General features: G+C 51.6%; 1 protein-coding gene across 1 annotated transcript; it reads left to right on the top strand.

Annotated features, from left to right (window-relative positions):
* Positions 1-1,015: 1,015 nt before the first annotated feature.
* AP2M1 (adaptor related protein complex 2 subunit mu 1) lies at positions 1,016-11,011 on the top strand. The gene is made up of 11 exons (XM_077754469.1): positions 1,016-1,122; positions 3,135-3,251; positions 5,140-5,405; positions 6,079-6,161; positions 6,766-6,901; positions 6,991-7,132; positions 7,602-7,721; positions 7,828-7,963; positions 8,064-8,161; positions 9,604-9,715; positions 10,401-11,011. The coding sequence occupies exons 2-11, from the start codon at positions 3,178-3,180 to the stop codon at positions 10,533-10,535; spliced, it is 1,302 nt and encodes a 433-aa protein (XP_077610595.1). The 5' UTR covers positions 1,016-1,122; positions 3,135-3,177; the 3' UTR covers positions 10,536-11,011.
* Positions 11,012-12,053: the final 1,042 nt, after the last annotated feature.

Genomic DNA, 12,053 nt, shown 5'->3' with positions numbered 1-12,053 from the left:
CCTGCCACATCCTGCCTTATAGCAAGACGATGCTAGGGACAGAAGGGTTTGCAACCAGGTTTGCCCTTTTTTGCCCTTCTTCCCATAATAGGCTCAGCAGCAGGGAAGGCAGCAGGGTATCTCTTCCTGTTGAGAAGAGCTAACATTCTATTTAGGTCCTGCAAAAGCCAAGAAGGCCTTTCGTGTTTGAGGAGGGTTGGCTCTGTCTCTTCTTCTCATCTTGGATGTGAGGATTAACTTTTCATCAGAGAGAGCATTTCAAATTCCATGTCCAATTAAATTAAACTTGCCAACGTTTTTTTTAAGCAACATATACGTCCGTCACTGGAAAGCACACAGGTCCTGGCCTGCCTTGAGGGGTCACACAGGTGTGCATAGCTGGGATAGAACATTCTTGAAAAGCTTTGGCTAGTTTCTTACAAGTATTTGCCTCCTCGCTCCCTACTATTCCTTGGGTCTTGATCCCTGGGAAAAGGCTCATGTCTGATACAAACATCTGATGAAAGAATCTTGGAAGAATCAGAGATGGTGTTAGAAAGCAGTCAATTCAGTAGAAACCCTTCTGCCAAGTCGTGTGTGTGTGTGTGTGTGTGTGTGTGTGTGTAAAGTGAGCACAGCCAGTCCTCGGACTCCAGAAACAGAAAAGGCCTACAGCAATCTGAGGCTTAACAGATGCTTCAACAAATGGCACTAATCCTCAGAGGCTCTCCCTTAAATACTGAAATAGGAACAGGATGGATTCCAGACTACAGTTCCCAGAATGCTCAGTGGGGAAAATGAAGTGAGTGGAGCAGCGTACGTACGATGGGATGTGTATTTCGTGTAGGGCTGAATAAAAGCCACGCCTATCCCTCCCCAAGTCATGCCTACCCCGCCGAAGGCAGTCGGTCGTTGTAGTTTTGTTAAACCCAGGAAGCTTAAAATTGTAAACGAGAAGGCAGAGGGGCTTGACGGGATATGTAGTCGGCACGGTCATTCGACGCGCACGCGCAACTGTGGTCGGGGCGGGGCCGCGGCACTGCGGTGAAAGCCGAGGCAGCGGGCAGGCGAGGAGGGGGTGGGCGGACATCTTGGGATCTGGAGAGTGGCCGGCCAGGCCGAGCAGGGGCCCGCGGACACCAGGTGAGCTCGGGATCTGGCCAAGGGTGAGGGAGGATCCCTACCCCGCTGCCCAGCTTGGCCCTTCCCTGCACTGCGCTACAGTGGAAAGCTGCCCACACCCGGGAGTGGCCTCAGTCTTCAGATCGGGAGGGAGCTGACGGCGGGGCGGGGGCGCCCGGGGCGCGGTTGCAGGACTGGCAGAGAGCAGCGCCCTCCACCTGACCCATCCGGAGCCTCCCGTGAGAAGGAGGAATCCTTCCAGAGCCGGGACTCCGCGCGGCGCCCCCCTCCCCGGGATCGTGACAACCTCCCTGCCCCGTGGCGCCTCCTCTCAGTGTAAGGACAATTCTCCCATCCCCTAGGAAGGACAGTGACACCCCCGTGTGCCTCCTCCTTGGACTGTGACAAGTCTCCCACCCTGCGGCACCCCTTCCCCCCAGTTGAGTGACACCCCGCGGCTCTTTTTTCTCAGACCTGTGACAGCCCCCGCATCCCCATGGAGCCATATTTTTTTCCGCGATGTCTACCTCCCCAGGGTGAAAAACCCGCCAGCACATCATACCTCTGCACTTGAACCCCAAAGCAGGTTCCGTACCCCAGCTTTCCTTTATTCACTACTGTCAGTCTCTCCCTGCTGTTTTTCCTCTTCAGAGCCTTGACCTTTGCCACACTGGAAACTCCTTCCTCTAGATGCCCCCACCACCCCTGTTCCTGCTGCGGCCTCACCTGAGTAGACCGCCCGGCTGTTTCTGCCAGTCTTTCCCCTTAACTAATTATTCCATTCCTGTCCTGGACCCCACCGCTGCTGCCCTGGTGCTCTGAGGTCCCTACCACTCTGTGAACTTGCCTCTTTGCCCAGGGCTCTAAACTCCATTTTGCATTTCTTCTCCCAGCCTCTTTGGACTGAGGGATGGAATGTGTCCACCACCACTTTGAGAGACCTCTCACTGAGTTTGGGAGACCCTGGTGGCCGCAGTAATCCGCTTTATTTTCCAGTCTAGAAAAGTCTGCTTAACTCGCGCTGCCCTGTGAAAATTAATACCAGAGCTAATTCAGGAAATCTAGAACTAAATTAACCGTTTTTCTCCTTGTAAACAGTCTAAATTAGTTTGACCCAAATAATTTGTATAATTCACATATTCTGCCCCTTGCTTATAGGTATTTAGGCCAGAAATGAGTTATGTCATGGGGTCTGGAATCATAAAATTTCAGCCGGATCAATCTCTTCATTTTATGAACCTATATCCCTACCCCTTTAATTTTATTGGGCATTTGGGAGCTGAGAAGCAGCCTCCCTTTTTCAAAGGGAGATAGTTAAAAATAACTAATAAGCAGCTTGGGTCATTGAAGTGTAGTCTGCCAGGGCTGGGGCCTTTCTCTGCTTTTTTGCCTGCTTATCTGACTGCCTGGGATTGGTTGGAACCGCACTCCTGGGTGTCAGGGCCTAAGGCCTCCCTTCTCTCCTCCCCACACCCTGCACACCCTTTCCTGGAATGTTTAGATTTCTGTGAATTAGAGAGCCGCAGGTTCAGGCCCTGCTGTCTTCTCAGAAGGGTAGTGGAGCCTGAATGACTGGGTCTTCCTAAAGCTGTGCCTGGGAGCCCCAGGCCTGAACCAAGTGGAGTAATTCCTACCGCCATTCCTGCAGCCGCAGGCAGGCCTTCCCAGTGACTCACCGGCTACAGTCTAAGTGAGAGCCTGCACAGGAAGGGGCCAAAAAGAATCCTTGCTGAGTTCAGCACTGTGAAGAGGGGGAGGGGGCTACTTTCTGGGCTCAGTCCCAGAAAAGGGAGGGTCAAAATGGCCTTAGAATCCTGGGCCCAAGTCCTTCTCCATTTCTTTCTCCTTTCCAGTGTGAGATAAACAGGAACTGGAGCCTGGCTAAGGGGAGGGGCATGCCTGGGAGGGCTGCAGGGTCACTTACTGGAGGGTTGAGTCAGGAAAAAAAGCCGAGCCAGTGACCTGCACAGCCCCACTGGGGATGTTGGCAGAGGTTCTGAGGCCTTCCCTTACCCTGCCTCCGCCTGTCCTAGGTCTGTTCTCAGAGCGATGGGCCTTGGAGACTGAGCTGCCGCCATGATAGGAGGCTTATTCATCTATAATCACAAGGGGGAGGTGCTCATCTCCCGGGTCTACCGAGATGACATCGGGTGAGTCCCCTGGCTGAGCCAGCCGTGCCCCCACCCTTCATCCTTCCTCCCCAGCATGCAGGACCAGGTCTGTTCCTACCAGAGACTTGACTTGGGCCAACCCTGTCCCTTGCTGCATCCTAGAAGCTCAGCTAATACAACCTGGTTCCCATAAGGTCTGGTGGTATTGGCCTGGCAGCCAGTTACTGGCTGATAGGCAGGACCTGTGGAATAGTGTGGCCCCCACAGTTTTGGGAACTCTTGCCCTTCCTGCCTTCTGCTTCCCTTAGTGACAGACCTAGATGCTCGAAATGAGTGCTTTTGCCCTGGCAGATGGATTCCTCCTTTGAGGAGGAGGGAGATATTTCTCCAGGGGATGGAGTTATGGCCAGGCTAGAGGTACTAGCCCATCTAAGTCTTGCTCTCAAAAGCCCTTCTTTTGCTGAGAGCCTTCACTGGATTCTCTTGAAAGCCTCTCCACGCTGCCAAATCCTCTCCCACTCCCTTTCTCAGGAGGAGGCAGGCTGCTGACTCAGCTGTTTTCAGTTCTTCTGGGCCATTCCTGGAAGAGAGGTTGTGAGCAAGCCTGGGGCACTCTCTGGGTCACTGAGGGAAGGGCAGGGAGGCCATGTGGCCCTTTCTGGCCTATCAGAATAGATCTGGAGTAGCTCCTTGTTCTGGGTCCCTCAGACCTTAACAAGGAGGCACAGCCTGCCTTCTCATTCTGCCCCACCCTGCACGCCACTGTTCTTTCCTGAGTGAGGGCACACGTCCTAGCCTCTAGCCTCGCCTCTAGCCTCGGCAGCTCTAATGAGATTAGGCTTCTCTGGTTCCCGCTGCCTTGTTTCTCTTTCTCTAAGAGCTTAGGATAGACAGTTACAGAATGGGCCTGCTGCAGTGCCCTAGCTCCTTGGCTCCCAGCTCCTTGGCTAGTGGGCTGGCCTGGCCTTTGTGGCTGTTTGTCCACTGGCTGGTAGTAGGGCATGAGCTAGAGTTGTGGCAATGCCCGGCTTGCCTGAACCTGGCTGGCTATACCCATAAGCACCCCCCTCCTGCCCTGGATGGACCTGCTTAAGCCAGGGCACATACTATCTTGCATGCCTTGCTATGCTCTCCACCCCCTTGCCTGTTGCTTGTCTGCTTCACCTCATGGTGTGTGCTGCCCACCCCAGTGTGTTGTGTGTCTAATCCTCTCTCTCGTTGCTGTCACTCTCCTCTTCTTGCTGGCGTCATTTCTCTCATCCCATCTCATTGGCTGCCGTAGCAATAGGTAAGCAGCCTATCAAGCTGCCGCCCAGGCACAGGTGGGTGGGGGGCCCTGCCCCCCATCATTGTTTTCTTCATCTGTTCTCATTCCCCAAACACGCTCTGGAATTGGATCCTGGACAGGAATGAATGGCCCAGCTCCATGGCCCCTCAGTCCTTTTTCCTCAGTAGATCAGAGCCTTCTCTGAAGTCATGCTGACTTTGTCTAACTAGTGGAATCACAAGTGGGAAAACTGGAAAAGAAGCAGAGTCTCTCTTTCATTTGGGCGTGAAGCTTACAGAGAAGCTAGAGAGGTGGCAGCTGGGAAATTGGGGCGAAGCCTGGGAGTTTGGAACATACCTCCTTAAGCCTGATGGATCTCACTTTATTAATGCTACATCTATTCTCCTGTCATTGCCACTTGACTTCCCCGTCTCTTCTGATGGCCTTCAGACACCAGCCCAGCTCTGACCCTACCCCTGTACCTCTGCTGGGAGTCACAAGGGAACTGCCCCAGTGGTTTAGACAGTTAGCTTCAGAGTACATGCCAAACTCAAGCAGTGAAGGGAGGGGGAGGGGGGAGTTGTTAGCAGCTGTGGTTGATCCCTGTGGAGTGAGGTTTGCCTGGGCGCTGAGCAGCCCCTGTGTACCCTTTTCCCTCAGGAGGAACGCAGTGGATGCCTTTCGGGTCAATGTTATCCACGCCCGGCAGCAGGTGCGCAGCCCTGTCACCAACATCGCTCGCACCAGTTTCTTCCATGTTAAGCGGTCCAACATCTGGTTGGCAGCTGTCACCAAGCAGAATGTCAATGCTGCCATGGTCTTCGAATTCCTCTATAAGATGTGTGACGTAATGGCTGCCTACTTTGGCAAGATCAGCGAGGAGAACATCAAGAACAATTTTGTGCTCATATATGAGCTACTGGATGGTGAGGCTGGCAGGGCGGTGGGCCTAGGGTGGGGCTGAACCTGATGGGGCCTGGCCTGGAGGTAGGAGCAGGTGTGAGATTCCCTCCAGTGCCTTCTGAACTTTCCTATTTGGTCTTTTGAGCCCTGAAAAGGCCAGCAAGTAGAGGTGGGAGAGGAGGCAGAGGACCAAAAGCTCTTTCAAAGGGGATAGGAACCTAACTGTGGGGCTTGGTAGCTTGAGCTCCTGCAGTTAAGCACATTTCCCGTTCACCTTTGTGGTTTGGGCGTTCACTGACTGTCCTTCCAGCTTTCTGTCTCAGCAGCTGCCTCAGAGCCTGGAGGAGGGTGAGCTATTACCAGCTTCTGGGGTTGCATTCTCTCTGTTCCTCTGTAGGGTATGATTTAAGGGAACAGTCTTTCCACCTTCCCAATGTCTGGGTTTTCTAAGGACTCAGCGCTTCCTGATCTCTCATTCACTGGCCATAAGATTCTTCTGCTGATTTTCTCTGTGAAAAGAAAAATCTGACATTTAATTATGTTTTCTTATAAAGCACAAATCCCAGAGTAATTGCTACAGATGATCCCACACTCTTCTAAAGCAGTCCTGGCCAGATATGTCCAGGCCAGGGGAGGGATTAGACTAAAGGAGTCTTCAGCTTCTTCTAGGGGCTGATGGATCCCTTCCTTTTGCAGAGATCCTGGACTTTGGCTACCCACAGAATTCAGAGACAGGAGCACTGAAAACCTTCATCACTCAGCAGGGTATCAAGAGCCAGGTACTCAGTTGTACAGCCACAGCCAGGGTGGGGCCCATCCTCCTTGAGCCCCCTGAGCCTTGTCCCAGCTGACTCAAGTACCCACCTCTGATAGGAAGTGCTGGCCTGAGCCCTCCGCCATGATTGCAGGCCTTTTTTGCTGTGTGTGGCCCTCCACCCCAGGAGCAGCCAACTCAGCATCTCTGTTACTGGGAATATAGTTCAAGCAGTTTCCTTCTGCACTGGGGGAGGGAAGGGTGTGGGCTGCTCTGGGGGCCTGGTGTTCCTCAGGAGGAGAGTGTGGGCCCTCCTCTAGGAACCAGGCCTTATAGCTACCTTCTTCTTTTCTGCCTGCCTTTTCCCGTCTGTGCTCCCCTACTGCTTCCTGTGGGCATCACACTGGCCCCTTGGCCTCCAGCATCAGGTAAGCTACTCCCTTAGCTTCCACCTTTACAGCTTTGCTCCAGTTTTCTTCAGGCCCTGCATCATGGAGCTTATGGCGAAGATGAGCTACAGGGTGGGGATGAGAAGGGAGGGGGAATGATGGTAGAGTAGGGATAGAAACAGGATGTTTGAAGGTGGAGAGAAATGAAGCCATTAGTGTTTGTCTCTGTCCCCCGTGTAGACAAAAGAAGAGCAGTCCCAGATCACCAGCCAGGTGACCGGGCAGATTGGCTGGCGGCGGGAGGGCATCAAGTATCGCCGGAATGAGCTCTTCTTGGATGTCCTGGAGAGTGTGAACCTTCTCATGTCCCCACAGGGTGAGATCCCTCTCGTGATGAAGCTGGAGGGGCAGGACCAGAGCAGGATCCTCATGCTGACTCAGATGTTCCTATTTATCTATCACCAGGGCAGGTGCTGAGCGCCCATGTGTCAGGCCGGGTGGTGATGAAGAGCTACCTGAGTGGCATGCCCGAGTGCAAGTTTGGGATGAACGACAAGATTGTCATTGAGAAGCAGGGCAAAGGCACAGCTGATGAAACAAGCAAGAGGTGCCTGAGGCAGGGTTGCTGGTGGGAGAGAGAGGACCTTGGAAGGCTGAGCAGGGCCTGGTGAATCACAGGTTCCTTCTGGATATCATTTCTTCCAAGCTCTTGACATCTGCTTACGAGAATGAGGGGATTGTTCTCATCCTACTTAAAGAGTAGGTCCCTTTGTTTGATCCCCAGGACCAAGACTTTTCTGTAACATACTGATGGCTTCTGCCCAGTGTGCCTGAAACCTCTGGGTCCCAAGCAGCAGAGTTCTCCAGAAATGGTGAATTTGCAAAGCTTCCACTCATCCCTAAGTTAGCAGCAGGGACCCCTCAGTCAAAAAGCTATATGCTGGTAGCTTTCCACAGTCTGTAGTGCAAGCCTCACTCAGGATGTGACAGCCTTTGGGGGTGGGATAGATGCCCAGTCCAACTCTCTCCTGCCACTCTCCTGTATCAATGAGGAGACCTTCTCCCCCTGCTCACAGTGGGAAGCAATCAATTGCCATTGATGACTGCACCTTCCACCAGTGTGTGCGACTCAGCAAGTTTGACTCTGAACGCAGCATCAGCTTCATCCCACCAGATGGAGAGTTTGAGCTCATGAGGTACCAATGGGGTGTGAGGAGCCAGGGGGCGCTGCTGGCAGAGAGGGGTGGGGAGAAGGGAGAAGGACAGGACCTGCTGTGCCAACCTTGCTCCCCACCCCTAAAGGTATCGCACCACCAAGGACATCATCCTTCCTTTCCGGGTGATTCCGCTAGTGCGGGAAGTGGGACGCACCAAGCTGGAGGTCAAGGTGGTCATCAAGTCCAATTTCAAGCCCTCATTACTGGCTCAGAAGATTGAGGTGAAAACAAGGGTCTTGGGGAGGAGGAAACACTATCTCCAGATAAAGGTAGCTGATGTCAGGGCTTGACAGAGCTCTCTGACAGGTATATCACTTCTAGGTGAGGATCCCAACCCCACTGAACACAAGTGGGGTACAGGTGATCTGCATGAAGGGGAAGGCCAAATACAAGGCCAGCGAGAACGCCATCGTGTGGAAGTGAGTCTCTTTCACAAGGTCACTGCAGGGCTCAAGATGCCTTGGTGTACCCTCTTAAGTTTTATCTTCATCCTCGTGTGTGTGTGTTGCACGGGTGGGGGGTGCCTATCTGCTTCTCCAGGAGCCTCTGCTTATGCTGTCACCCCTAAACCTCTCTGTGAGTGTGCACATGCTTGCANTTGCAAAGCTTCCACTCATCCCTAAGTTAGCAGCAGGGACCCCTCAGTCAAAAAGCTATATGCTGGTAGCTTTCCACAGTCTGTAGTGCAAGCCTCACTCAGGATGTGACAGCCTTTGGGGGTGGGATAGATGCCCAGTCCAACTCTCTCCTGCCACTCTCCTGTATCAATGAGGAGACCTTCTCCCCCTGCTCACAGTGGGAAGCAATCAATTGCCATTGATGACTGCACCTTCCACCAGTGTGTGCGACTCAGCAAGTTTGACTCTGAACGCAGCATCAGCTTCATCCCACCAGATGGAGAGTTTGAGCTCATGAGGTACCAATGGGGTGTGAGGAGCCAGGGGGCGCTGCTGGCAGAGAGGGGTGGGGAGAAGGGAGAAGGACAGGACCTGCTGTGCCAACCTTGCTCCCCACCCCTAAAGGTATCGCACCACCAAGGACATCATCCTTCCTTTCCGGGTGATTCCGCTAGTGCGGGAAGTGGGACGCACCAAGCTGGAGGTCAAGGTGGTCATCAAGTCCAATTTCAAGCCCTCATTACTGGCTCAGAAGATTGAGGTGAAAACAAGGGTCTTGGGGAGGAGGAAACACTATCTCCAGATAAAGGTAGCTGATGTCAGGGCTTGACAGAGCTCTCTGACAGGTATATCACTTCTAGGTGAGGATCCCAACCCCACTGAACACAAGTGGGGTACAGGTGATCTGCATGAAGGGGAAGGCCAAATACAAGGCCAGCGAGAACGCCATCGTGTGGAAGTGAGTCTCTTTCACAAGGTCACTGCAGGGCTCAAGATGCCTTGGTGTACCCTCTTAAGTTTTATCTTCATCCTCGTGTGTGTGTGTGTGTGTTGCACGGGTGGGGGGTGCCTGTCTGCTTCTCCAGGAGCCTCTGCTTATGCTGTCACCCCTAAACCTCTCTGTGAGTGTGCACATGCTTGCACTTGGGTGCATGCATACATTTAGTTATCAGAATGCTTCAAGATTTCCCTATTTGCCCTTGTAACTTCTCTGTGAAATAAGGAGCAAGGGATAGCAAGCTTGTGTATCTAGGCTGAAATTGCAGCCCACAGGGCTAAAAGAATAGCAAACCCAAGATTCCATAGCAAGTGATTTTCAGGGCCCTCACCATATTTCCTGTCCTAGCACCTCCCACAAGCTCCTCTGTTCCCTTCCCCCCTCCCCTCCAGAAAGGGCACCATCCACCTTGAAACTCCTCCAAGCTATCAGGGGCACTTGTTGCTCATTGCCCCTCTGTTCCTAGGATCAAGCGTATGGCAGGCATGAAGGAATCGCAGATCAGCGCAGAGATTGAGCTTCTGCCCACCAATGACAAGAAGAAATGGGCCCGACCCCCCATTTCCATGAACTTCGAGGTATGGCAAAGGGGACGGGGGGGAGGGGCTAAAGGCATGGCAGGGTATGCTAAGAAAGATCTTAGGATTTTCCAGGTCACCTGCACCTTATCACCTGCAGATGAGACCTAGAGAGGGGAAAGTGACTTTTAATTCAAAGACCCATTTCTTTCCCCTTCAGGCCTCTTACTAGAAATTGCTACTCACACTGACCGAAAAACAAAAAAATCTGTGACATGTAAAGTTTGTCTTAAGACAATTTTTTGAAAAAATTTAGATTGTTTGAATTCCAGATGAGACTCAAAGTTTATTTACACATAGGAGACTGGGCTGGCTTTGCTTTTGTACATGTTAGACATATAATTTTCTCCACTTTATTTTTTAAGCCCATAATATTGAGCAGAATAAGTGTTCTAAGGTGGGTCTTTGGTTACTGCCTCCTGCTGATTAAAGGAATTGATTCAAGTTATCACAGGCAGTGCCTGACTTCAAACCCAAGTAATTATTACTTATTCTTAGATATGCTTTCTTCTATAGTAACCTCCTAAGACCCTTCTTAAGCTTCCCCTAGCTTGTTTCAGGACTCCGATCATTCCAACACTTGTAGTAAAAGAGAGGTGAAGTAGGGCAGGGCTACAGTACTTCCCAGAGGAGAGCATCTGTCATAGGAAGACCAAATTCCTAACTGAACCTGTCCCTTGCCCAGGTGCCATTCGCGCCCTCTGGCCTCAAGGTGCGCTACCTGAAGGTGTTTGAACCGAAGCTGAACTACAGCGACCATGATGTCATCAAATGGGTGCGCTACATTGGCCGAAGTGGCATTTATGAGACCCGCTGCTAGCTGCCTAGTAAGCAGCTAGCCTGCCTCCCCACCTACCCTCTTCCACAGGTCTGGGTGTCCCCAGGCCACCACACTTCAGCGTCTCTTCCCTCCTGCTTTGCTGCCTTCCCTTTGCACCAGCCCCTGAGTCTAGGTCTGGACCAACCACATCGCGAACGGGACTGGCGGAGTAGTCCCTGGGCTCCCTGGGCAGGGTGGTTTTTGGGGCTCCTACTCCACCATCCATCTGTCTGTCCTGGCCCAATGCCAGGCTCTGTGTTCTGTGACCAAAGCCAGGTGGGCTCCCTCTCCTCCCCTCCCCCGTGGCCACATCTCTGGAGTGGGAGGGTTGGCTGCCCCTCACCTCGGAGCTCCCCCAAAGGCCAGTAACGGATCCCTAGCCCTCAATCCCTACTCTGCTTTGGGATAGTGTGAGCTTCATTTTGTACACGTGTGACTTTGTCCAGTTATAAACCCAATAAACTCTGTAGAGCGGAGTTGCTAAGTGTTGGTGCTGGAGCTACATGCGGAGGGGAACTGATGGGATTGCTCTTCCAAATCTTAGGCTGCCTACTCTGAGTAGAATTTTGTATCCTGAGCTCACTCGTTTTTTTTTAATCCTGAGTTCTCTTAAGGCTTTTTTCTGTTGTTAGGCCCCCTTGAGGTCATTCAGGCCCTTATCCTGACTGGTGTCTGGCCTCCTGTCTCAGAACACAACCTCAAGGGCAAGCAGCTCCACTTGGACCCAGTCCCCTGAGGGTAGAGATTCTTTCCCTAATTATCTCCAGCCTTAAGCAGGCATTTTCTAATTAGCATAGATTAAGCAAGGTTTACATTTGTTTTTTCCCCACCATCTTGAGAAACTCACCTCAATTCTGTCTTCCCAATTACCCAGGCTTCCCTAATATTGGTGAATGGTAAAAGGGATTCTCCTCCTTTCTGTAACTTTCCCTCTGCAAAAAGAATCTTGTGATGAGCTAGTCCTTAGGCGTATTCCGTACCCTGTTGGTGTGTTGGGGCAGATAAAAGAGCAAACCTGCCCTCACCAGTTTTCCCTTGTTTGGCTTCAGTCATTTAAAATCTATTAGAGAAAATTTCAAATATAAACAGGAAGTATCAAGATATATATATAGTGAACCCTCATTGAACTTCAGTTATCAGCTTATGGCCAGTTTCTTAGTATCACATGATCTGTGTTCACAATCCAAGAGTCCTGTGGTATTTTTTTAACAACTTGCATCTGGATCTAAACAAGGTCCATTGGGGTCAGTGAGTGCTTTTTAAACCTTATAAACTATAGGTTCTTGCAAGTTGTTGAAGAAACCAGTTTTTAGTTTCCCCACCAGAATTCCTCTTTTCCTCTAGTGCCTATAAAGTGGTTGTTCGCTGTAGCAGCTTAAACTGTTTAAACTGTAAATAGCAGGATTGATCCTTCGCAATGGCAAAAGGATGATGGATCTTAGGTGAAAATTTTAGAGCCAGGTTGGAAGAATATTCACGTTAAACGTTAAGCAGCATCATTTTGGGGATATTCCTAAC

Source organism: Crocuta crocuta, unplaced genomic scaffold (assembly GCF_008692635.1).
Source record: "Crocuta crocuta isolate KB4526 unplaced genomic scaffold, BGI_CrCroc_1.0 scaffold70, whole genome shotgun sequence".
NCBI lineage: Eukaryota > Metazoa > Chordata > Mammalia > Carnivora > Hyaenidae > Crocuta > Crocuta crocuta.
This window is presented reverse-complemented; position numbering and strand designations above follow the sequence as displayed.